General features: G+C 41.3%; 2 protein-coding genes across 3 annotated transcripts in view; one reads left to right on the forward strand and one right to left on the reverse strand.

Annotated features, from left to right (window-relative positions):
• PRKG1 (protein kinase cGMP-dependent 1) overlaps positions 1–23,147 on the forward strand; it is a 686,067-nt gene that overhangs the window by 105,922 nt on the left and 556,998 nt on the right. The window lies entirely within an intron of this gene.
• Positions 18,928–22,765, reverse strand: LOC308477623 (uncharacterized protein; the record flags this gene model as incomplete). Its single annotated transcript, XM_081006352.1, has 6 exons — positions 18,928–19,270; positions 19,356–19,447; positions 21,038–21,087; positions 21,540–21,615; positions 22,213–22,293; positions 22,583–22,765. 4 exons carry the CDS (start codon positions 22,763–22,765, stop codon positions 21,041–21,043), a joined length of 387 nt encoding a protein of 128 aa, XP_080862478.1. The 3' UTR covers positions 18,928–19,270; positions 19,356–19,447; positions 21,038–21,040.

A 23,147-nucleotide genomic window follows, 5' to 3' on the forward strand; every position in this document is an offset into this window, starting at 1 on the left:
TCTTGCTGCTACCATGCTGCCGCCGCACAATTTCTGTTCTCATCCTGAAGCAAAGTTCTTAACCCAAGGTACTATTTCTGGGTTAGCACAGTCTGTAACCTGAAGCGTATGTAACCCGAGGTACCACTGTACAGTGGTATCTCGGGTTACAAACACTTCGGGTTACAGACTCCGCTAACCCAGAAATAGTACCTTGGGTTAAGAACTTTGTCCCAGGATGAGAACAGAAATCACGTGCCAGCGGCGCAGCGGAAGCGGGATGCCCCGTTAGCTAAAGTGGTACCTCAGGTTAAGAACAAATTCAGGTTAAGAACAGACCTCCATAACGAATTAGGTTTGTAACCAGAGGTAGCTCTGTAGTTAATTCAGTGGGACCAGGCATGTGCATATATTTGTGAGAGTCATAGGATGAGTATTTCATCCATTCCCCCCCACCCAAAAAAATGGGATTGTTCCCAAGAGTGTTCACTAAAATGCTTTCTTCTGCCCACTTCCAAATGACTGAAATGATAGGAGGTTCCCTCAGGGCAGTAATCCACTGTCTTATAGATTTCACAGGATTTGAGATATTACATTTTAATACAATGTTTAGCCTGCAGAGATTTTTCATGGTTTTGTTATGAATTTTCGAAAATATGGTTATATAGAAACCTAAGAAATATTGTGGAGGTGCTTCAAGACAATGCTGTGATAAACTGCTCCAATCGATCACATATTTCATATGAGCTCATTTTAAAAATTGCAGGAAAACGTGTTATCTATTCTTTGCATAATTCCCAAGATAGCATGTGGGCAGGATAGAATTCTGCTGTGGCAGAAACTTTGATATGAGTTGCTGGCGGTAGGATTAAAAAGGGCACTGTTGTGAAATCCTCAAACTATGTACTTTGGGGAAATGGCTGTGTTAAGTCTGTATAAACAAGAAGGCAAAAGTATTCTGGTACCTTAGGAACCAGCAGCACATTCCTTTAGTTTAGAGGTTTTCAACTGTTTTGAGTCCACTGCTCCCTTGTCCAAGTACATTCTTTCTGTGACATCGCTGTGGGGCTCAGGAGCCCTTGCCTGCAGAGCTGGCAGCCTCTCATTCTTTCTCAAACACCCTCTCTTGTGAAATGTCCCCTCAGCCTCCTCTCTTCTCCCATCTTCTTGGGAGACTTTAGGGAGCCACTGCCATCTGAAGATGTTTTTTAAAAAAGTCCCATCTAATCCTAGCCTGTTTTACAGGACAGTTGTAAGGATTACTGAAAGAATATATGGAAAGCCCTCAGAATACTGAAAATAAGCTATTTAAATGCTAAATATTGTTGTGAAGAAGAGACAAGTGGCTGCCAAGCATGTCCTCCTATCAAAAGGAGCCAAACTGCAACTTCACAGGTGTGTGGATTGGGTAATGGGAGATAATGCTTTATAGCCACAGCTCAGACTTCAAATCCTTGAGCAGAAAGGAAGGGTTTGTCATTCTTCCTGCTCAGCATTTCTGTGTATTTCTGAAGCAGAATTTGAACAAGCACCTGACAGAAACACGCACAAGCTGTCCTTTCCTTAGAAGCATGGTCATCTCACAGCAAGAGGATGTGTATTCATTCTAATTGAGACAGTGCAAAAATAGATAAATGGACAAACAGAATGAGTTGCTTGCACTTCTTGCTGTTGATCAGTTTCATTGGTATTCTAAAGTATCTAAGTAAGCCTTCTCTCAGCACAAGGATTTCCCTTTGTGCAATGGGACTTGTCACTCTCTTCTCCCCCCATGTGCCCACTAAATCTGTTCTGGGGTTCCTTGCCAACCCTCTGGAGTAGATTTGGGGTGGGCATGAGGTGTGCATTGGGAGGAGAAGCCCTATTGCACAAGCCAAAATCCTTTCATTTGATGAGTCATGCCAGTTGCATACCACCCATTCTATCCAAAGCTACCTTTGCTCAAATTTTGAGTGTGCTCATAAAATAAGTACACCTTGACATGACTATTCAGAATCAAAGTGCTTCAAAGAGTATTCATGAAGGCTGATTTTGCCTGTCTAATCCCCATTTCCCCTGGACAAAACATCGTGCCTGTTTTCATTTCATTTCATTCTTATTTTTACATTTATATCCCAGCGTTAATCCAAGGAGCTCAAGGTGGCATGCATAGTTCTCTAAATTTCATTTTCAATACAATCCTTTGCGGTAGGTTAGGTCACCCAGTGAGGAGCATGGGCGAGTGCGGATTGAACCTTTGTCTCCCAGATACTAGGCCAGCACTCCCAAATACTACCCCACACTGGCTCTTTTGCCTTTGGAAGAAATTTTGGGGGTTATCATTGTAAAATGTTACTGCATATACAAGTGGAAGGTTGGTTTCCATTCCCCACCATTACTCACTGACCATAGCTCAGTGCTAGAGCACAAGCTTTGTATATAGAAGGTTGCTGGTTCAAACCCAGGCATCTCCAGGTATAGCTGGTAAAGAGACCCAGTCTGAAACCCTGGAAAGTGGTTGCCAGTCAATGCAGATATAACTGAGCTTGGTTGACCAATGGTCTTGCTCAGGATAAGGTTTTCTATGTTTCCACCCATCCACTCTTTTTGCATCTTGCAAATGCATTATCTGGATAGTACACACGTTTGAGTTGTTCCAGTCATGCTACAATAAGTGAGCATCTAGTTAACATTATTCAGTTTTAAAGAAATAGTTTATGTTATGGTCAGTTTGCTAATGTGCCACCCTTCAATGGCCATTGCAAGGCAGGCTACTGGAGAACCTCCCCCCCCCCCCGATATGACTTCAGTAGCAGGTCTGAGTTAACTGATTCAGACATCTAATCCTTAGTGTGACTGTAGTGGAGCTGTGAGCAAATGGCTTGTTCCGTTTTTCCACCCTATTTATGGGCAAAGGAATTGAGGAATTTACCTATACCACATTTCTCCAGGAGGAGAATAAATTCTCTAGCAGTTTTTCTGAGGTGGACATTAGCAGTGGCACTGGCACAGCTTTTTCTCCTTTCCTGATACATGTTTTGCTGCCATGGCAAGGAGCAGCAGTAGCAATAGTGCTGGCCACTCAGCTGCCGTTTTGCACCATCCACAACAACCCAGGCATATTGTCAGTCAAGGAGATTGCCGGGTAGCAGCTGGCACAAAAAGAATTTTAAAAAGTGGAGAATATCCTGAACACTCCTTTGGGGGGGGGGGGTGGGGCACGGGTAGGGGATGGGAAAGAGAGAACTGATCAGATACAAAATGACTCCAGACTCAAGTTTGACATGAATGGCATGTACCACTGAGAGGCTGTGATGTAAAAATTGCAACTTTAGACAAGAAAAAGCTAGTGGCTGCTATAACTTCAAACCCCAGAGGACATGACACTGATTAGTTATTCTCTAAAGACAGCCTCTAATTTGAGTTCTTTTAAATTGCTTTCAGAGGTGGGTAAGGCAGGGGTTGAGAGAGCCCTAAAATGAAAGCAGTACTTTATGTTAGATAAGAGCAGGACCAAAAAACCCCCAATCCCACCCTACTGGATTTTTTAAGAATTTAGTTATACAGAAGCCAGTAAAACAGTATGAGTTGTTTTACAGTTTTTCAGTTTAAAATGTTACATCTCTGATGTGTGCTTTTCTCAAAAGAGAATAAAATAGTTGCTGTTCAGAATTATTGCCTTTCTGAAATACTTTTGGACACTAAAAAAAAAAAAGTGAAATATTTTCATGTGCCTAAAAATAACTAACTATATAAAGGAAACTGTAAAAATAGTTTTCAAAGGCAAAAGAAAATCAGCAAGTTAGACTATGGAAGAAGCAGCAGAGGAGGAAAAAGCCCCATTTTAAGAAGCAGTTTGAATGCAAACTGCTTCAAGCAAGGGCAGCAAGCCCTTTTGAAGGATGGCTCCCAGGGCCACTCAGCTGATCAATGCTGGAAGAGGGCCTTTGGAGGAGCTTTCTCCCTTTCAAACCCCTTCCTAGCACCGTTTTCAGAAGCTGCTTGAATGCAAACCACTTTGAAACAGAACAAATGAGCTCCCTCAGCTGCACAAGGGTGTTCCCAAAGGGTAAAATGAGTGTTTGGCTGAACTTGAATTTAACTAGTTTGTTTTGTAAAAGGATGAATTGGAACTGGAGTTAGTTCCTTTTTTGGACGAGATGATTCCTGCATTTGCAGGGGTTGGGGCTAGATGATCCTCGTGGTTCCTTCCAACTCTGTGATCTATGAACTGGAACTAGTTCCTGTTAAAAATGGACTTTCCAAGCACTGAAAGTGCCACTGGCCTTCAGTGTGCACAATTTTCAGACCCCAGGACATAGGCTTCAAAGGCTCAATGCTAAGTCATCACCTCTTTTCTTCTTTTCTACCCAATTCCCATCTAGCACTGTACCTCTGGTTGCATTTTCAAGATCATTTGAGAAGTAATGAAGCCAGTGTAATTTAGTGGTCAGAGTGTTGGCCTTGGATTCGGGAGACCTAGGTTCAAATCCCTACTTAGCTACAAAACTCACTGGATAACCATGTACCAAGCTAAGCCACCTCAAAAGGTTGCTGTGATGATAAATTTGGGTTTTGGGGGGTAAGGGTGGGGAGCCATGCATGCCACGTTAAGCTACTTGACATGTAATAGGCAAGTACATTTCCTTCTGTGCTTGGGTGCTGAAAGGATTACTAAAGCCTTCCTCTAACCCTCCAGATGTTTTGGACTATAATTTCCATTAGCTCCATCAGTGATGGGAGTTGTAGTCCAAAACAACTGAAAGGCACCAAGTTGGGGAAGGCTGGATTACTAAAAATGAATTTTTCATTCCTCCTCTTCTCTTTCAGTATGTGTGCTTGGACTGGCTAGTTCTTCTAAATTGTGTCAGCAGTGAGCTAAATTAAATTTTTACATAATAAAAGGATGTGATTATGCATGTATACTTTGGCTGCATGCCTAGAATTTTGCTAGGGCCTTCCATTTTTTGTTCACATTTCTCTAGAGATATCACCCTTTTTTGTATATAGCTGCTGACAAATGTGACTTGAGTCTAGCTTGGAGAAAAGGTGGATGATTATCACACAAACATAAAAGTGTGAAACTGAAGTAAAGCACAATATTTCTGCACAATATTAAGGAAGAAATTCACTTCTGCCATATATATATATATATGTGTGTGTGTGTGTGTGTGTGTATGCATATATATATATATATATATATATATATATATATGCAGTTGCAGTGACAAAGCATTTCTCCCTTGGGGACTTGAAATCATTTCTGCTATTGGTTTTTACACATTTATCACTGGAGGGCAATAATGTCTGAAGAGAAGATGAAAAAGACCAAAACTTTGGATAAATAATACATAAAATGGTATGGATTTCCATTTTTCTCTTATGACTTCACTGCTGTTTATGCTCTGCAAGTTGTACACAGCATTGATCATTAAGGTAGGGTGTTATTCAAAACTAGCCTGGAGCCTTTTAGATTTTTACTTATTTAACAATTTCATCTTCACCTGAAACTCTTGAGGGTCCATCTGTGACAGCATGAAAACCACATATAATTTCAGGGAGATAGAACTGCCATTTTTCTTCAAACTTCTGTGTGACTTTGTGCCAACAGATTCTGCTGGTGTTTTTCTTTCTTTCCGCCATGGTAAATGGTCGTACGTTTCTGAAGATTGACCCATTTGATCTGTGGATCTAAGCACCTTTACTTCAGATAGACAACAGCAGCATTCCCTGCTAACCTTTTGTCTATAATTTATCATCTCTGCCTGAGACATCTGTGCAGGTGGGGCTGCCACATTCCCAGGGAGGGCTTAAGAGAAATGAATGGTAATCAATTGTAGCATTCATGACCTATCTCTTTAAGAGCAGACCCGGACTGTAATAGCAGCTCTTCTCCTTCCTTTGGTGAGGGTGATGGCCTTGGTTATATTTGCATGTATATTCAGCTTTTTTAAAATATTTTCTCATGTCTGGCCCCAATGCAATGTAGCAGAATTCCAATCTTGAAATCTTTTGGTTTGTTGTAATCAATGAGGCTTATTTCTGAGTAGAAGCATAGGATTGTGCTGTATCAAAGCAATCCTAAAGTGGCAGTGGAGGAGAGTTTCTGTGGCAGAGAAACAACCAGCTTGTGTAAGGCAGGGGGCGGGGACCTGGTGTGTGCATATGTGTGCGTACATTTTCCATTTCCTCCTATTTGGCCTCCCACCTCCTCCTCTCTTCCATTGACCCTGATAATTGTGCCAGCTCTGGGGAAGGTAGACTTTTTAACTCTTCTTTCACCCTTCAAAAGAACGAGGGGGCTTTGGCTCTTGCAGATCCAGTGCCTCTCCTGGTCAGCTCTCAACACAACCTTTTTTTTTTTTTTTTTGCCTTTTACCACCACAGAAGCATTTATGCCTTTGGAGTTTTCCATGGTTGTAGTGGGAGTTCCTGGGGTCTCCTCCTGGTCTGCGTGTTCCAAGCTCACCAAAAATAGCTCGTTTCCACTAGTGAAGTGGCAGTTCTATAAGATCTTATACAACCCATTAGGGACCAGTTCAATATGCTGTAAGAAAGATATATATCACTCTTAATCATAAGAAATAGGAACAGTACATTTTTCACCAGGCTTTTAGTGGTTGATGGGTTATCTTATAGTGCTTTTAATTATATTATTTATGTAATGTATGAGAATTGCACCTTATATTTTAATATTTTTGTTATGTATTACGTTTTTAAATAACCCCTTTTCTTCTTCTTTTTGTAAACCACATTGGGACCATTTTTGGTGATGGGCGGTAGAGAAATCTCTGAATAAATAAATAAATGACCAGGAATGTATTACATAAATATCTTTGGCTAGCAGTTAAATGAAGGTTGTTTTTTCCCTTTGTAAGCCTTGGTTAAAACTTACCCTTACGTGAACTGTAAATTTTTGTTGTCATTGTTCATTAATAATGCACATTTGTTTTTGTTTTCCAAAGCAAATATTATTTAATACTTAAACAAAATTATAATATTGTGGCACATTAAAGAAGCATTACATAAAGGCATCACAGATTTTAAATTAACTCGTCTAATAACTTCTTCAAGAATAGAGGAAGGTTGATAATGTGCTTCTGAATAAGCTGTTACTCTGCTACTGCCACCCTTCCTTTCCAGCTATTGTAGGGACATGCTATCTCATTGCTTCCAAATAAATTTTTATTAGTTTTCCTATAATAGCCCAATTATAACAATAGCAATTGCTTCCCAATAAATACAATTACTCAAATACCAATTCATTCCCAATTCATAAATTTTGGTTAAAGCGGCTCCCCACATGCTGGATTTGATGCATTTCTGATCTTATATTTATGCGCTTTTCTTTTTCTGGCCTTGATGTCCCTACCTCATGTTCCCACAATTAGCTTCATTTGTACAATGGTGAAACCTGCTTTTCCATGGGATTATCCCATACCTCCCATATTCTTGCATGTTGGATAAGGCAGATGGAACCTGTGTGGGCCCTCCACTATGGCTAAATATTTCTCTCACTGGTCCTAATCTGCTTTTTGGCAAATGCCCACAGCATCCAAGGGAAGCACCAGGCATGATGCAAAATAAGCAGTCCAATCCCTGGCTTCCAGCCATTCTTCCCCATTACAAAGCCATCTTACTTTAATTTATCAAAAAGAGGGAAATCCATCAAGTATGTCCCCTCCACCCTTGATTCTTTTTAATTCACATTCTTTTCTCTTTTTTCATACTCAGATGTTTTTTGTTGCTCTTCCTTGCCCTAATTGTTTTTTCCATCACAAGGTGCAAGAAGCTTGGGTTTCAGGAAATGCAGTTGCTCAGCCTCCAGAAAGTGACTTGATCTCTATGTTAAAGCTGGAGGAGGGCACACAAGGTGAAACATCAGCTTTCATTGTCAGTGATGATATGAAAGGGCATTCAGAGAGATAACATTCCAGGCCTTTCTGTTTTTTCCCCCCTTCCCAAAAATACATCACTTTTAGGAGAGTCATCAGTACACAGAAGGACTGGGTGGATTATGTACCAGATTTCCACTGCACCAACAAGCACCGCTTTTCTTCTGCTGTCACTAAAGTTTGGGGCACAAAGACTGGATTACACTCAGAGAAAGAATGAAATGGCACTTTCAGTCAGTGTTGGCCCAAGCCATTTTGCTGCCTGAAGTGGAGCCCAAATGGCATCTCCCTATTGCTTGGGCCAACACTGAAAACAAAAACCTTGCTGCAATATACAAACATCAGTTCCTTTCTTCATCTATCCTTCTTCATGGTGCCACACCTGAAGCAGGTACCTTCATCCAGTTGCATGGCAGGGCTAGCACTGCTTACAGGGTGGCCAATGTTCTACCAAGATGACTGAAAAACTATAGGCGCACATAGTGTTTTCTTTTAAGAATTTTCTCTTGACTGTGAAGAATTCTGTCGAGCTTGGTGAGTAAATATATCACTAGCATCTGGAACCTTTGCTATGTATGCTACACTAAACTCGTCAGCTTGTGGTTTTCTGCTATTTGCTGTTTGAGTGTAGGGATCATTTTCTGTTCTGCCCTGCATTCATCACATGCAGCACTGTTTATGTTCTGTTGCAGTTCATCTTCTGCTAAAAACTACAGTCATACCTCGGGTTAAATTTGCTTCAAGTTGAGCGTGTTCGAGTTGCGCTCCGCGGCAACCCGGAAGTAATGGAATGCATTACTTCCGGGTTTCGCCGCTTGTGCATGCGCAGACGCGACGAAAAGCGGCGTGCGCGTGCGCAGACCTGCCGTCGCTAGATACGTTTACCTCTAGATGCGAACGGGGCTCCGGAACAGATCCCGTTCATATCTAGAGGTACTACTGTACACTATTTCTGTCCACTGTGCTGAAAATACATAATTTACACGATTCGTTATATAATTACATTGTCTTTCTCTCTCTCCACCCAATTCATTTCAATGAAGGAAACATACGGTAATACAAATGGGGCGGAGAGAACGTAAACAATTATACAGTGGTACCTCAAGTTACAAACGCCTCAGGTTACAAACGCTTCAGGTTCCAAATTCTGCTAACCTGGAAGTGTTACCTTGAGTTGAGAACTTTGCCCCAGGATGAGAACAGAAATCGTGTGCTGGTGGCGCAGCGACAGCAAGAGGCCCCATTAGCGAAAGCTCACCTCTAGTTAAGAACAGTTTCAGGTTAAGAACGGACCTCCAGAACGAATTAAGTTCGTAACTAGAGGTACCACTGTATATAATTTGAGGATTGAAAACAACAATGACATTTAATACCAATAGTATTTGCTGAATTGAATTCCGTTCTGGACATGGAATGAATAAGCAACATTGGCAGTTTCTGGTCCTGTTTCCATTTTTATTGGAACTCTCTGATATCTCTGCAACTGGTGGCAGTTTAGCAGTGGGAAGAGACCAAATTCAGTTTTCAGATGAGCTATGCATGGGATCATCCTTGCAGTTTATTTTATGCAATACAGTGGTACCTCGGGTTACAGACATTTCAGGTTACAGACGCTTCAGGTTACAGACTCCACTAACCCAGAAATAGTACCTTGGGTTAAGAACTTTGGTTCAGGATGAGAACAGAAATTGTGCTCTGGTGGTGCAGCGACAGTGGGAGGCCCTATTAGCTAAAGTGGTACCTCAGGTTAAGAACAGTTTCAGGTTAAGAATGGACCTCCAGAACGAATTAAGTTCTTAACCCGAGGTACCACTGTATTTTATTTACTGCAGGAAGTAAGCACATACTGATCCTATTTTCAGTGATTAAAAAAGGAACAGACATTTTACATTTCTGATGTAGTTGTCAGACTTTTGAAAGTGATTTTATGAACATGGGCACATGGGAATGTTATGTGGGAGTTATCCTTTCCATTATTCATCAATCTCTTTCAGTGGAACTGTGTCTAAATATTGGATGCAACAAAAATCTAGGATCTTGGGTAATGGAGCAGTTCTCACTGTACCTTTTCTACTTCTATCCAAGAATTGAATAAAGCCCTGGATCAGAAATATCCCATATATGGAGAAGAATCCACAAATCAAACAGAATGAACTGAATTTAAGTAACAGACCTGCTGAACCTCAGTAGTGTAGAGTTCAAGGTCATGCATCTGGGGACAGATAATTAGCATTTGCATCACTGGGTGGGACATTCAGCAGCAGGAAATGATTGAAGAGGAAAAAGATATCAGTGTAAGGATTTTATCTAATGTTAAATTAATCCCTAAGTGTGTTTGATGCCCCAGTACAGAAATTAAGTCTTCAGAGATGATCAAAAAGTGTAACTGCACTATGGGCCAAAACACATCTGATGTGAGAAAATTGTGACCATTTTTATTATTTACTGCAAAGCAGGCCACATGAATTGAAAATTAGAACCAGAACATGAGGTGGTGAGGTATAGAACTCTTTTTATGGCACCATTCCCCAGTCTAAATTGGCACCTGACCCCCATCATCTATTATTCTCATTTTGGAATATCAGCTTTGTTGAGTACGGACAGCTTTGGAAAGTACTGACATCCTTGTAGCAGGCATTGTTAAGATTGTGCATTCAATAATGTGCCCACTCTAAATTATTAAGGTTGAAGAAGGAGGCATTCATGCTGAAACACATGAGACCAGGCAACCAAAATGATCAGTGGAACAGACCATTTATCTTACAAGCAGATAATGATAAAGCTTGTTCTGTTAAGGCAAGCAAAAAGGTCATGGAGGGGGATATGATAGCACCCTACAAAAGCATCACAGAGGCTAACACAGAAAAGAAAATGGCTAATTAGGTAAAGGAACGCTATAGATACAAGAACCAGTGTCTACAACTTTAATGCATTTAGATTAGACACAGATATGGCTTTTAAATGTTAGATGCATGCAATTCTGGAATAGCACCCATGGACCACATGCAGAAACAAAGAACCATCACAGACTCAAGAAAGCTCTGGATACATATAATGTGGTAAGTATTCATCCTACTATCTGGGCCCCCCAGAAGGTAAATGCTTATGAATCTGCCCAGATACTGCCACGTGATTTGTGAGCACATGAAATGTAAGCACTCCTGTAAAATTATTATGAACAACTGCCTAACCAATATGAGAACTTTAAGTAGTTAACTTGATGCATCCAAGCTGTGAATTGTTGGAGTGCAATGGATGTAAATTTAAATTGTAAATACATGCATTAAACTGCCAGCAGTGCAGCTTTATTGTTATAGCAGAATGTTCATCTTCTACATCAGTTCATCTATATATTTAGTATTATAACATGGAATGAAAAAGGCAGCTATTTGAATAAAAATTGCTAAATGAAACTCAGGTTTGCCCCTGTGTTTATTATTCTTGATACTTGATTTTTCTTTGCCTTGACATTCATCAGTAAGACATGTTATATTTAATTATAGCAGGAGAACACTTCTCTTGAGTGCGATATTTAGAAGAATAAATAGTCGTCAGGCTCAGTTAGTATAAAGTACAGTTACAGAATTTAATTCCTGGGTGAGTATGAGAGGTCCCAAGATAGAAACTTTTGCAGGGAGTAATAGCCGACTTTTACCATAGACTCTCGTACATATAAGGCTTTCCTCATACACTGTGCTTCATGTGCTTTGGAGTTTTGCTTTGTATCAACTTGTATCCTGTGCATGCTCATTGCAGGTGACATCACCTTGTTCAAATAAGGCTGTTGTTGTTGTTTAAGTCGTTTAGTCATGTTTGACTCTTCGTGACCCCATGGACCAGAGCACACCAGGCACACCTGCCTTCCACTGCCTCCCGCAGTTTGGTCAAACTCATGTTAGTAGCTTCGAGAACACTGTCCAACTATCTCGTCCTCTGTCGTCCCCTTCTCCTTGTGCCCTCCATCTTTCCCAACATCAGGGTCTTTTCCAGGGAGTCTTCTCTTCTCACGAGGTGGCCAAAGTATTGGAGCCTCAGCTTCAGGATCTGTCCTTCCAGTGAGCACTCAGGGCTGATTTCCTTCAGAATGGATAGGTTTGATCTTCTTGCAGTCCATGGGACTCTCAAGGGTCTCCTCCAGCACCATAATTCAAAAGCATCAATTCTTCGGCAATCCGTCTGAAGCTCAACATCAAAGAAACTAAGATCATGGCCACTGGTCCCATCACCTCGTGGCAAACAGAAGGGGAAGAAATGGAGGCAGTGAGAGATTTTACTTTCTTGGGCTCCATGATCACTGCAGATGGTGACAGCAATCACGAAATTAAAAGACACCTGCTTCTTGGGAGAAAAGTGATGACAAACCTAGACAGCATCTTAAAAAGCAGGGACATCACCTTGCTGACAAAGGTCCGTATAGTTAAAGCTAAGGTTAAATAAGGTAAGCACATATAAATGCAACCTGTTAAAATAGCTCACTAGCTGAACCTTGGGTGGAATTCCCTATACAGTAGTTCTCTTTTTCTGGTTATAGATAGATGGTGGTGCAAAGGCTTGGACATGTCAGGTCATCAGCTCAGGAGGCACTGGCCACATTACAACTGCAGCCCTGATAGATTCCAATAAGCTCATACAAGAAGGTTATGCCAGACTTTTGGAAGATGCTCAGGTTTAGCAATCATCCCGATGAAGTTCTATAACTAGGGCGTAGCCATCAGTTATCTTGACATCATATTCGTTATAGGCTAATTGCCACTTCTAGTCCCTCTTTGGGCCACATCTTAATTTTAAACTTTAGGTCAATAATCATATTTGTGAATCTTGATATTCTATCCAAGAACTAATACTCTGAAGCAGTTATAGCTACATAGCAGTTGTTTCCTTTCTGTCTCCCAGACTTTATGCAGTCTGGTATAGCAGCTCTAAATTGTGCCATAAATGTGACTGTGGAGCAGGGTTTGAATAATTGCTGAATTTAGGTGCGATCCCTAATCCCACTTATTGGAGGGTAAAACCCATTGAATTCAGTAGGAACTTACTTTGTGCTATGCATTATTTGCTGGCATTCTCCCATTTGGCAAATGTTTTTAGAAAGGCATCTGTAATCCATGGAAGCTTCTAAAGCCCATTGACCTGTCTATTTTCATCTTCTCTGCCTGCCTTAAGTGTTTGCAGAGGGTGCAGAACACCTTGTTACAGCTGAAGTGACTTATCTAGAGATCAAACAGGCTCAGAAAATACACAGGTTAAGATTAAGGAACAGTTGTGCAGGAAATGACGGTACTCTTTATTTCTGAAGCATTTCAATATACACCCTTTTACAAAAGATAATGTAACCTTTTACATTAAAATATGGCAGTACAGTCCATGCACCCTGACCATAGTGATGATTAGTATGGTTAAGGTAAAGAAGTAGACCTACTCAGAAACAATCCTCAAGGTAACAACTTGCATTTTATTGCAGTGCAGTGCAGAGCCACAGTTGTGAAAGGAATAGCTTGTGCTTGGCTGAGTACAACTGTACCTTTAAAGCACGTTCAAAGCACATTCTTTCCCTCGAAGAATTCTGGGCACTGTCGTTTATCCCTCACAGCGCAGTGGCGTAGCGTGGGTTGTCAGCACCCGGGGCAAGGCAAGTAATTTGCGCCCCCTAACCCATGGATTTGCACACCCTAACCCTAACCCCCAGATGTTGCGCCCGGTGCGGCCGGCCCCCCCTGCACCCCCACGCTACGCCACTGTCACAGCGTTATAATTCTCAGAAACCCTTTGCATGTTCAGACCCAGAGACCTCCCCCCTAAATAAAAATACATTTGACTCAAATTTTAGTTTGGTTTTTGGTGGAATTTAGGACACAACTTTATGGATTACAGAAAGTGAGTGGTTGCATAGGCTCTGGTTCAACTAGCTCCCTGCACCTTTGCAGGTACCGCTGACCCAGAGCTCTGTCATAGGTCAGCCAAGGGTGAACACCTGGGGTAGGTGGAAAGCCTGGGTACAGGCTATGTCCACTCCCCAAATGCTCCCCTGGACTCAGGCACGGGCACAACCCCCTCCTGGGGATTGACCAAACCAAGTTGAGTCCCTGGATTCCTTTAACGGAATATCCTTCACATAGGGATGGCGAGACCATTCCCCCATCCCTATCACCTGAACAAGTGTCTATCCACAACCTTACAAGTTGTGACGGTTTGCTATGCGGCCGGCGAAACCCAAATGGCAACAGCCAGTCAGCCAAGTGGGGGAAATTCCTGCCATGCCCCTGTCCCAATGACCGACGACGATGGCATAGCAAGGTCAATCACAAAATTCCCTAAATATAGGGAGAGGTGGGCGGGTGTTCCGATGCACAAGCTGAAAGAGGAAGCTGTGGGTCATGTGCATTGGTATTTATAGGTCCCTCGATCCGCTAAGACAGCACCCCATTGGCCAGATTAAACCCAGCAACGGGGGACCTACCAGTCGGGTGTTGTGGCTGTCCAGTATACCCACCCACAACAAGAAGGTCAGTCTCCAGGTCTCACCGCAACACGTGCCCTCTTTTAGGGAGGACACGCTTTACAAACTTCAGTGCCCAGAATTCTTGGAAGAGGGAAATGCGCTTCGAAGGTAGAGTGTGTAAGCAGCCCTGGTGTAATTATAGCAGCATCCTAAACTAAGCAAAGGGTGGTAATGATTGCATCCTGTTATGATTTCTGTTGGTTGCAATACCCTTTATAATTGCTTTGCTTAGCAAGTGAGTATAACTGTATTTTTATTCCTGAATTTTAATGGGTCTGAAGGTTCCTTAATACAGCTTTAAGTCCTTCCACTAGCCTGACATTTTCCTCTCTTCCCACTTCTCTGTACCCTATAGTACTACATCTGTCAATGGTAGCTGTTTCCATGGTGTTGTTCCAGTGTGACAGACATCGTGCCTGACCCAGCATGGGTAGTTACTAGTGCAGCTGTTAACAGAATTGTTAAAATGAGGTTAATACTTGAATGAAGGCTAATTGGGTGCTTAGTAACCCAGAGCAAAGTGAGGTTCTAGCGGAAATTAGCAAGGAACATTTGTAATACAGTATATGTGGTTGCTGTGAACAAAATTAATTCCATATTCACTTGGAACCATACAAGACAGTACTTTTTTCTTTTTCTTAAAGTTGGTCTTGAGCATTAAAAGAAAACGGGAACAAATTGTGCACTTTCTGGAAACACAATAACTATAAAACAAAACATTTTCAAAATCTCTATTTGTCCCTTTTTGTCCTCATATTTTGGGGAAATGCATCTTGATGTGATGATCCCTTTTTAAAAAAATGGCATCAAAATAGGTTGTCAGATTTACATCTACATTGCTGTAAAATCACACTTCTATGTTACGAGTTATATTAGTTTTATACAGTTTGCCAGATGGGCAGACTATGAAGGAGGAGGACGAGGAGGAGGAGGACGAGAAGGAGAAGGAGAAGTTTTGTTGTCAGGCCAGGATTCTGGGAATTGTAGTTCGGTAAGGACCTAGATAAGTTTCTCCCTCCTGAAAGTACAGTTCCCAGAGTTCCTTGGGGGGGGAGGGAATCACTGTTACACCAGTTTAAGATTGTTTTTATGCCCTCTTCCACATCTCACAGTATGATTGTCCCATCCAAACACCCCACCCCCAAACCCCCAAATTTCCCTGAGAAAGGAGAGAGCTTCTTGAGTAATTTTTTAATGGGAAAGGGAGAAAGGTGCAGCTAGATTCTCTATCATGTCAGCTCTAACCTCATGGGAGAGAATAAGTCACCTAGGGTTGCAAGTTTGTGTAGCGGGGCAGGCTTCAGAACTCCAGTATTAGATGCAGTTGCCTGTTGCTAGATTTCATAGACAGGGCAGTATTCATGTTTCTGCTGTCACCAGGACCCAGGCAAGCCATGCTAGGATGCCTTCTCCAAGTACAGTACCATGTCCAAATTCAAGTGGTCATCATGTGGTCCTGCATGATGAAGAAGAATGAAAAGGAAGCTCCATATCTGGATACTGTTCCATATATATATATATATATATATATATATATATATATAGCAAGAGGTTCACTTCCATTTGATTCACACATAATTATGTTTGAAAAGTAGGTAGTTGCAGATATTTAGCAGGAAAAAATAATGCTCTTTAAAGCTGCATTCCTGTGTGTTCCTTTTCCTGATAGCAAGCCCCACAGAACTTCTGAGTAAATGTGCATAGGATTGCATTGTAAGTGTTGTGTGGGACCATCATTTTAATATCACTTCCAGCTGATTGTACAAGAGCAATAATGCCTCAGCCACATTTAAAGGCCTTGCTGCAGAAGCCCCGTAATATTTGGTGTAGATGTGATCTTAGTAATCAGCACACTGGCAGGCACTAACCCAAATTCAGGAAAGCACCACAATTGGGGGCAGGGGGCTGGTCGTGTCACCTAGATCCATAATGTATCATAAGGGATGCTACTGTATATGGAATACTGTAGCATGTGCAAGGAAGTACAGACCGCGAATTGCTCCCTTGACACGTTAGGTTGCAATGTGGGTCAATGTAATCAGTATCACAGCTAGGCCTGTGACATCTGAAAACAAACTCATGGAAATTATAGTCTCAAAATTATCTGTAGCTAGATAATTTTAATTTGCCCTGTATTTATAATAAGCAACAATTACAATTACAATTAATTGTCAGACTGAAGTTTGCTCCACAGCTGCCTACCCTTTTAAAGTCCATTGTTGCTCAACAATATTATATTTACATGAGCTGTCAGAATTGACTGGGCTTTGATCAGAGTTTGGTGCCTATGACAAAACAGAAATCCACAAGAACCACCAAGAAGGATTTGTTTAGTTGAAAGCCAAAATATTGTTCACTTAACTCTGGTTTTTGATAATACCTACAGTATAAGCTTGTAATCCTAAGCACACCTTCTAGGGAACTTCTAGACTCATGTCCAGGTGTATTCCACAATATGTTTTTAACACAATAATAGTACATTTGGGGTGGATTTATTCTGTTCTAATTTGCTCTGCAATGCTTCCCCAATGTTACTACTACATTATTGCTGTCTGGAGGGGATATAGTGCAACAAAAGTGATGCAAAAATAAACCAGATTTGTGGTATAAAATGCTACGGGATTTCAGGAGGAAGTTATGGGGTATGCACTGATTTTGCAGCCACAAACTATTGAAAGTGGGATTGTGCATGACTACCCCGGTAGCATTATGAGCACAAATAATCATGAATGCACAATAAAAAAGACATCTAGAGTGGCTTTAAGTCTTACTGAAATTAGGGGGCCTAACTTCTGCTCTCTAAAAGTATTAAAACAGGCCTGTGACATTTCTCAGCCATCACGCCAAATGCAAATCACCAGTGTGTATGGCACTCCTCCAAGGACTCAATAAACCTCTTGTTGTGTTGCTGCCTGCCTGGGACTATAAGAACAGTAATTTTGTCAAGCACCAGGCAACATGAGAGGGTGGTGTTGGTGTTGGTGTTATGTGTGTAAAAGGGAGGGTCACTGTCTGAGCAGGGCTAAACTAAAACTGTTATTGTTTCAATACGGTGCCAAGAAACCAAATGCACAGACTATTACTTTAGGAAGCTCTGTGCCAGTAGGTACAGTTCATCGTCCTCTGTTTTTTTTTTTTTTAAAAAAATACTATTATTTTGCTGTATCTGCTATTGGAATTCTGAAGCTGGCCTAGTATGCAGCAAATATAAACAGGCCCAACCCCACCATTAGGCAGACTGATGCAGCTGTGGGGAGTGGACTGGACTGACATGCCCTGCATCCCCAAAGGTCCCATCAAAGCTTATACATTTAAAATAATATCATACTACTTTGAACAGTTGACTGTTTGTGCTTTTCCCAAAGGAATCCTGGGAACTTTGGTTTGTTATCGTGCTGAGAGTTGTAAGGAGACCTTCACAGAGCTGTATTTCCCAGAGTTCCCTGGGAAGAGGGATAAACTTTTAAACCTCTCTTGTGATCGTCAGCTGTGTCCTAAACAGCTCCCAGCATCCTTAACAGACAACAGTTCCCAGGATTCTTTGGGGGAAGCCAGGACTGTTTAAAATGAGATGATAGTGCTTTAAATGCTTAGCACAGGTGTGGCTGGGCTGTTGCCCTCAGGTGCAGTGAAGCATATTATCCCATCACCAGTACTGAAGTAAGATTCGACTGCCGGTCTTAGCTTCCCTACGTGGCTTGGAGGGAGTTGTCATTTTGCCCTTCACCTTAGGCAGCAAAATGTCTCGGGCCAGTCCCAAATAAGAAGGTATCTTTTCCCATATATTATTTTTGTGCTGGAGTGCTTTGTCATGTTGTGTAGTTTATGGAAATGGTTGAGCTTCTCTCACAGAATCCATGCGACTGCCAAACATTTAAGCTGTTATAGTAGTATGCTTATTATGCTAGGCACATTGATGTGAAGCGGCTTGGTCTGGTAAAAAAAAAAAAAAGGCACAGAAAGCATAAGCATTGCCCTTCATTATTATAGTCATTTTAAATAGATGTGAGAGAATTATTTAGGTTCAAGACAACTGTGAGCACACCATCTATTCAACCGTTAATGACTGCACACTGAAAATCAGAAGGCAATTTTCTAAGTATTAAACTGGCAATTAAACAAAGTTAGTAGTGCTAGTTAAGTTCAAAGGAATGCACCCGAGAAGCATAAAATTATGAAGTGCTCTCCCTGTAAGGGTTGTGAGGGAAAAGAACCTCTTTTGTGTAACTAGTGCGTGGGAGACTGTGGTTTGGTATGTTTTTTAAAATATATATATATAATTTTTATTAACAGGCCAATCAAATCACATTAATTCCAAATCACATTAGTTCCAAATTATACAGCCAGATTTTTAAAATTTTGTTGGGGGTACCCATACTTCAAGCTCAGAAAGGGGTCCAAACATCACTCTTGCTGCTGCTTTAATTAAACAGTTCTATCCAGTTCTGTCCAGATAGTCTCTTTGTTATTTTCCTCATCTTCTTGTTGTTATCATATATTCCTTTCTTTGTGATCTCTGATAATCGTCACAAGCGGGTTAAAAACAAACATCTCCTGTGTGGGTTTTACACTCTCCAAAAGTCATTCCACATAAAGGACAGACGCCATTTCCACACCTCCATTAAGAACATTCCCACAGTCTGTCCGTCGGTTTCCACAGGCTTGCCAATCTATATCTCAGGGGGCCCTGCAGGGTCAAGATAACATTCCGATAACCATACATTCACATTCCGATGACCCTGGTCGTCCTCCCCCTCGTCGGCAAGCCTGTCTTCACGAAACTCCATTTGTTGCTGCGTCATAAAACTTTCCTTCCATTCCCCGATGTTTCCACAAGTCCTCTCTTTGATCAGCAATTCATTCCCACACAGTTCATAATCTCCTGCTTGTGATTAATAATTCGCAACGATTCTTCTCTCTGGAGGGGAGGGTTATTGGTACTCACATAAGACAAAAAAAGAAAAGTTTTTTCCTCCCCCCCTTTCCGTTTCACTCCAACATACCTGTCTTTTAATGATGATTCTTCACTTGATTTATTGTCCAGCCCGTTGCTCCGCTCACAGAGACCCACTAATCAGCAGTCTTTACTCCCGATCTACACTTGATGTATGTGCATTAGCTTCTTTCCAATTATATATTTCCAATTATATATTTCGAGCTAATGCGAACCAGTGCGCGATTAGAGACAGCGTCAGGGAGGGCCGACCCACTCGAGGGCTTCGTGCCAAGTGTCCACACCCCCTTCTTTCGAATCCGGGGGTGAATTATGGACACAGCTGGCAAGGCAGTCCCCCCCCCATTCCCTGGGGGGGGGCAAGGGAGGCTACATACTCCCATAGCAGCCTCTTAATTACCTCGTGTGGTTTGGAGAGATGTTATTGTCGGCCATCTTCCAATTCGCCCCCTGGTGGCCCCCGTGGTTTGGTATATTTTGGAGGGAGAAAACTCCCCAAATCCCATTAAAAGAAAACTATGAGCAAACAGGCACCAGACACTAATACAATTTTGAAAGGTTTTAACAAAGCCAGAAGAAAGCAAGACACACTTATTGAAAGTTGTTGTGTGCTGATATTACCTTGTTGTACTGTTGCTTGTTACTGATTTTTAGTGTTACTTTTTTAAAAAAGAAAAAGTTCTATCCCTTTAAGAAGTTTGGTATGTTTTTTGGTGGGAAACCCTCTGGAAGGTTTAATTAACTGCAGCTGGGAGTTATGGGCAAGGCAGCTAGAACAGCTCAAACTATTCCCTGAAACAACATTATATTGAAGAAATCTGATACTTGTCTTTACTGGTGGATTTAAGAGAACCTTACAGCAGGCTGTTTTGTGATTTGAATTACCTTGCATTTTACTTGTGTCCCATTGGCAATCAGGCAGGATTCCCCTCAGTAATATCCTGAAGCATATCTTGCGATAGAAAAGCAGCAGAGATATTTAAATATAAATAGAATGAACATTAATAAAACATGTTTCTTCCCATAAAGCTTGTTGCTTGGGTCATCTGAAGCAAGTCACCTCAATGTAGTGCAGCTGAGCCAGCCTTGCTCTTTGCATGCTCTAGGCCACTGCAACCAAACCTGGGTCAAGTGGGCCAATTGTGCTTCATAGGTGGAGGACCTTAGGACAGTGATTGCTTCTGATAATGGCCTTCTTGTCCTTTTTTTGCTTCTGTGTTTTGGTAAATGCTTGGAAAGTGGAGGGGATTTTAATGTGTTCTAGTATTTTAGCTTTTGTTATGTTACAGTATGACTGCAATTTTTTTCTTGATTTTTCTTGGGTTGGTTTGTTGTTGTTGTTGTTGTTGTGTTGTTTTGCAAACCACTTTGAGAGGTTTTCTTTTTTTAACGCAAACAAGAATTTCATAAATTGATTACCTCTTGATTTACCACTCCATAGCACAAGAAGTTGATCGCTATAGATCTAGGAAAGGTGTCTCGGTCGTGTAAATGTAAATTCCCCACCATCCCCTGTCTGAGCCTCTTTTGTTGATAGTTTTCTAAGATAACGTATTTTTTAATCCTTTTAATTTTCACTGCTGGTACAGTTACCTAATGCTAGATCCCAGTGACATTGTGGAAATGGAGTATGCCCAGGAGCAGGATTATATACTGTATATCTAGCAGGAGAAAGTGGAGGGGATGGTCAATGGTTGTGAACATATATAAATGCACAGAGAAAAAATGCACCTGTTAATCTTTGTCTGGGGGTACGAACTGGCAGAAAGGAAAGAAGATACCTAGAGGGAGGAGTTGATGTGAGAAAAGCAATTAAAGTCAGAAGTATGGAAATAAAACAGCATCTTCTAAATGGATCCACACAACCCTATGATTTTTTAAAAATATTTTCCTGTAATTTTGTATTGTAGCCCTTTCCCCAACTGTCTCTGTTCCACGACATATCTCCCATGGCAGGTGATATTGTTATCATACAGAAGACATGAGTAACCTTGTGTCATTCAGATATTGACTCTTCACAGGCTGAACAGTCTCTTGCAGGCCACACCTTAAACTGCTCTTAAACTGTGATAATGCCTGCTGCTTGCCTAGAAGCAAGATGGAGAACTGTGTGTGTGTGTGTGTGTGTGTGTGTGTGTGTAGAAAATTCTGTCTTTTGCATGGTTGGAATGTAACCTACTGGACAAGTTTCACTTCAGTTGCTCTGCCTACTTTCACATCTACTCCCACCCACCCCTAGAAAGTTGCTCATGAGGAAATGTGGCTCTCAGGTTGAAAAAGGTTCTGGTCATATATTGTTTTAGAAGGTCCTGCATAAAGGAAAGAAGCACATATTTCAGAAAAGTTTACAAATTACTCCTGGTTATGATATTTTATGCTTGTTTGTATTATATTTAGAGTCAGATTGACTACCAAAGTGGCTTACACTTACATTACATTATACATGGGTATATGTGCAGCAGTTGATGTCAAACTTCATGTTCCAGGGCTCTTTCCAGCAAAGGGAAGAGACAGAGCAAGCTGAAGATGGACTGTGAAACTGTATGGTGGCAAAGATTGCTAGTATTGTTTGTATTATTGGTACTAGATGGTGAACCAATTAATGCCCATTTCCTATTTGACAATTTGACAGAGTTAATCTCGCAGTTATATGTGTTTCCTCAGAAGTAACTCCCATTGAGTTCAGTGGAGCTTAATCTTAAATAATTGCTCACAGGATAGTAGTGATACATGCTTATTTAGTCAGCTACACTAGGGACATCTAAGGCTTTGAAGAAGTTTGCTCTTCCCACTATCAGCTGGAAGTATAATTAAAATTGAGGTTCCATGCAGCAGTTAATATGCCAAAGTGTTCCCCAGAACAGTTGCACAATGCCTGTCCCTATAGTGAAGATCAGTACATGTACCTCAGTTTGTGCCTTTTCTTGCCCGCATCTGTGGAGACTGTGTTGTTGTTTCGTTCCTTGCAGAAGTTTGACTTCTGCCACCTGAGAAAAGATGGAAAGAGTGTGGGGAAAATAGAGGACACTGTTTTGATGATAATATGTAGATACCCCATAAAAACCAGTGCAGAGCAGTGAATGGCAATTATGTAATAGCCACCTAGTGTGGAAACAAGTCCACTGGGTTCTCCAGTAACTATGCTAAAGATTGCAGCCTTAGTGCCAGAGAAAGTGTATATGGGTTGTATCTAATGAAGCTTTCCCATTTACACTAGGGCTTCCAATTGCGCAGCAGAACTTCCCCTCCCTCTCTTTCTTGCTCATCCCCACTCACAAATCTGCTCTGGAGCGTTGGTGAAATACTTCTCACAGAATTAGTGTGCACAGGAGAAGGAGAGGTTGAGGAGGTTCTGCTGTACAAGTGGAAGTCCTTGTGCAAACAGGAAAACTTCACTGAATGCAACCCTGGGTCAACTTGGCTAAAGTGTGCTGTGTGATTATTTCTCTGTGAGCTCATTAATAAGGAAGCATGTAAAGAGCAATTTTGCATATTACATTTTTCGCTGCAGAGATGTCACAATAGAAAGTTGTAAACCCTAGGTGCACAGTCATGTGGGAAAATTTGCCTTACAAAGATGTGTGGTGCTTTCTAAAACATGTATGCGTAGCAAAACATGTACTTGTGAATTACATGTGTAATGGTATACACATGCCATATTTTGTATCTTACATCTGCGTACACATATGCAAGAAAACAGTCAAACCAACTGTCCTTCTGATGCTGTATTTTTTTTAAAAAAAACTAAATCTTTTGTGCTAGAATTTTTAGATTTTAGACACTAAACTTGGTCCATTGGAAATTAGTCTGTAAGGACAAATGAAGGCCATCTGTTGATACA

The sequence above is a fragment of the Podarcis pityusensis genome, assembly GCF_964106645.2.
Source record: "Podarcis pityusensis genome assembly, chromosome: 5".
NCBI lineage: Eukaryota > Metazoa > Chordata > Lepidosauria > Squamata > Lacertidae > Podarcis > Podarcis pityusensis.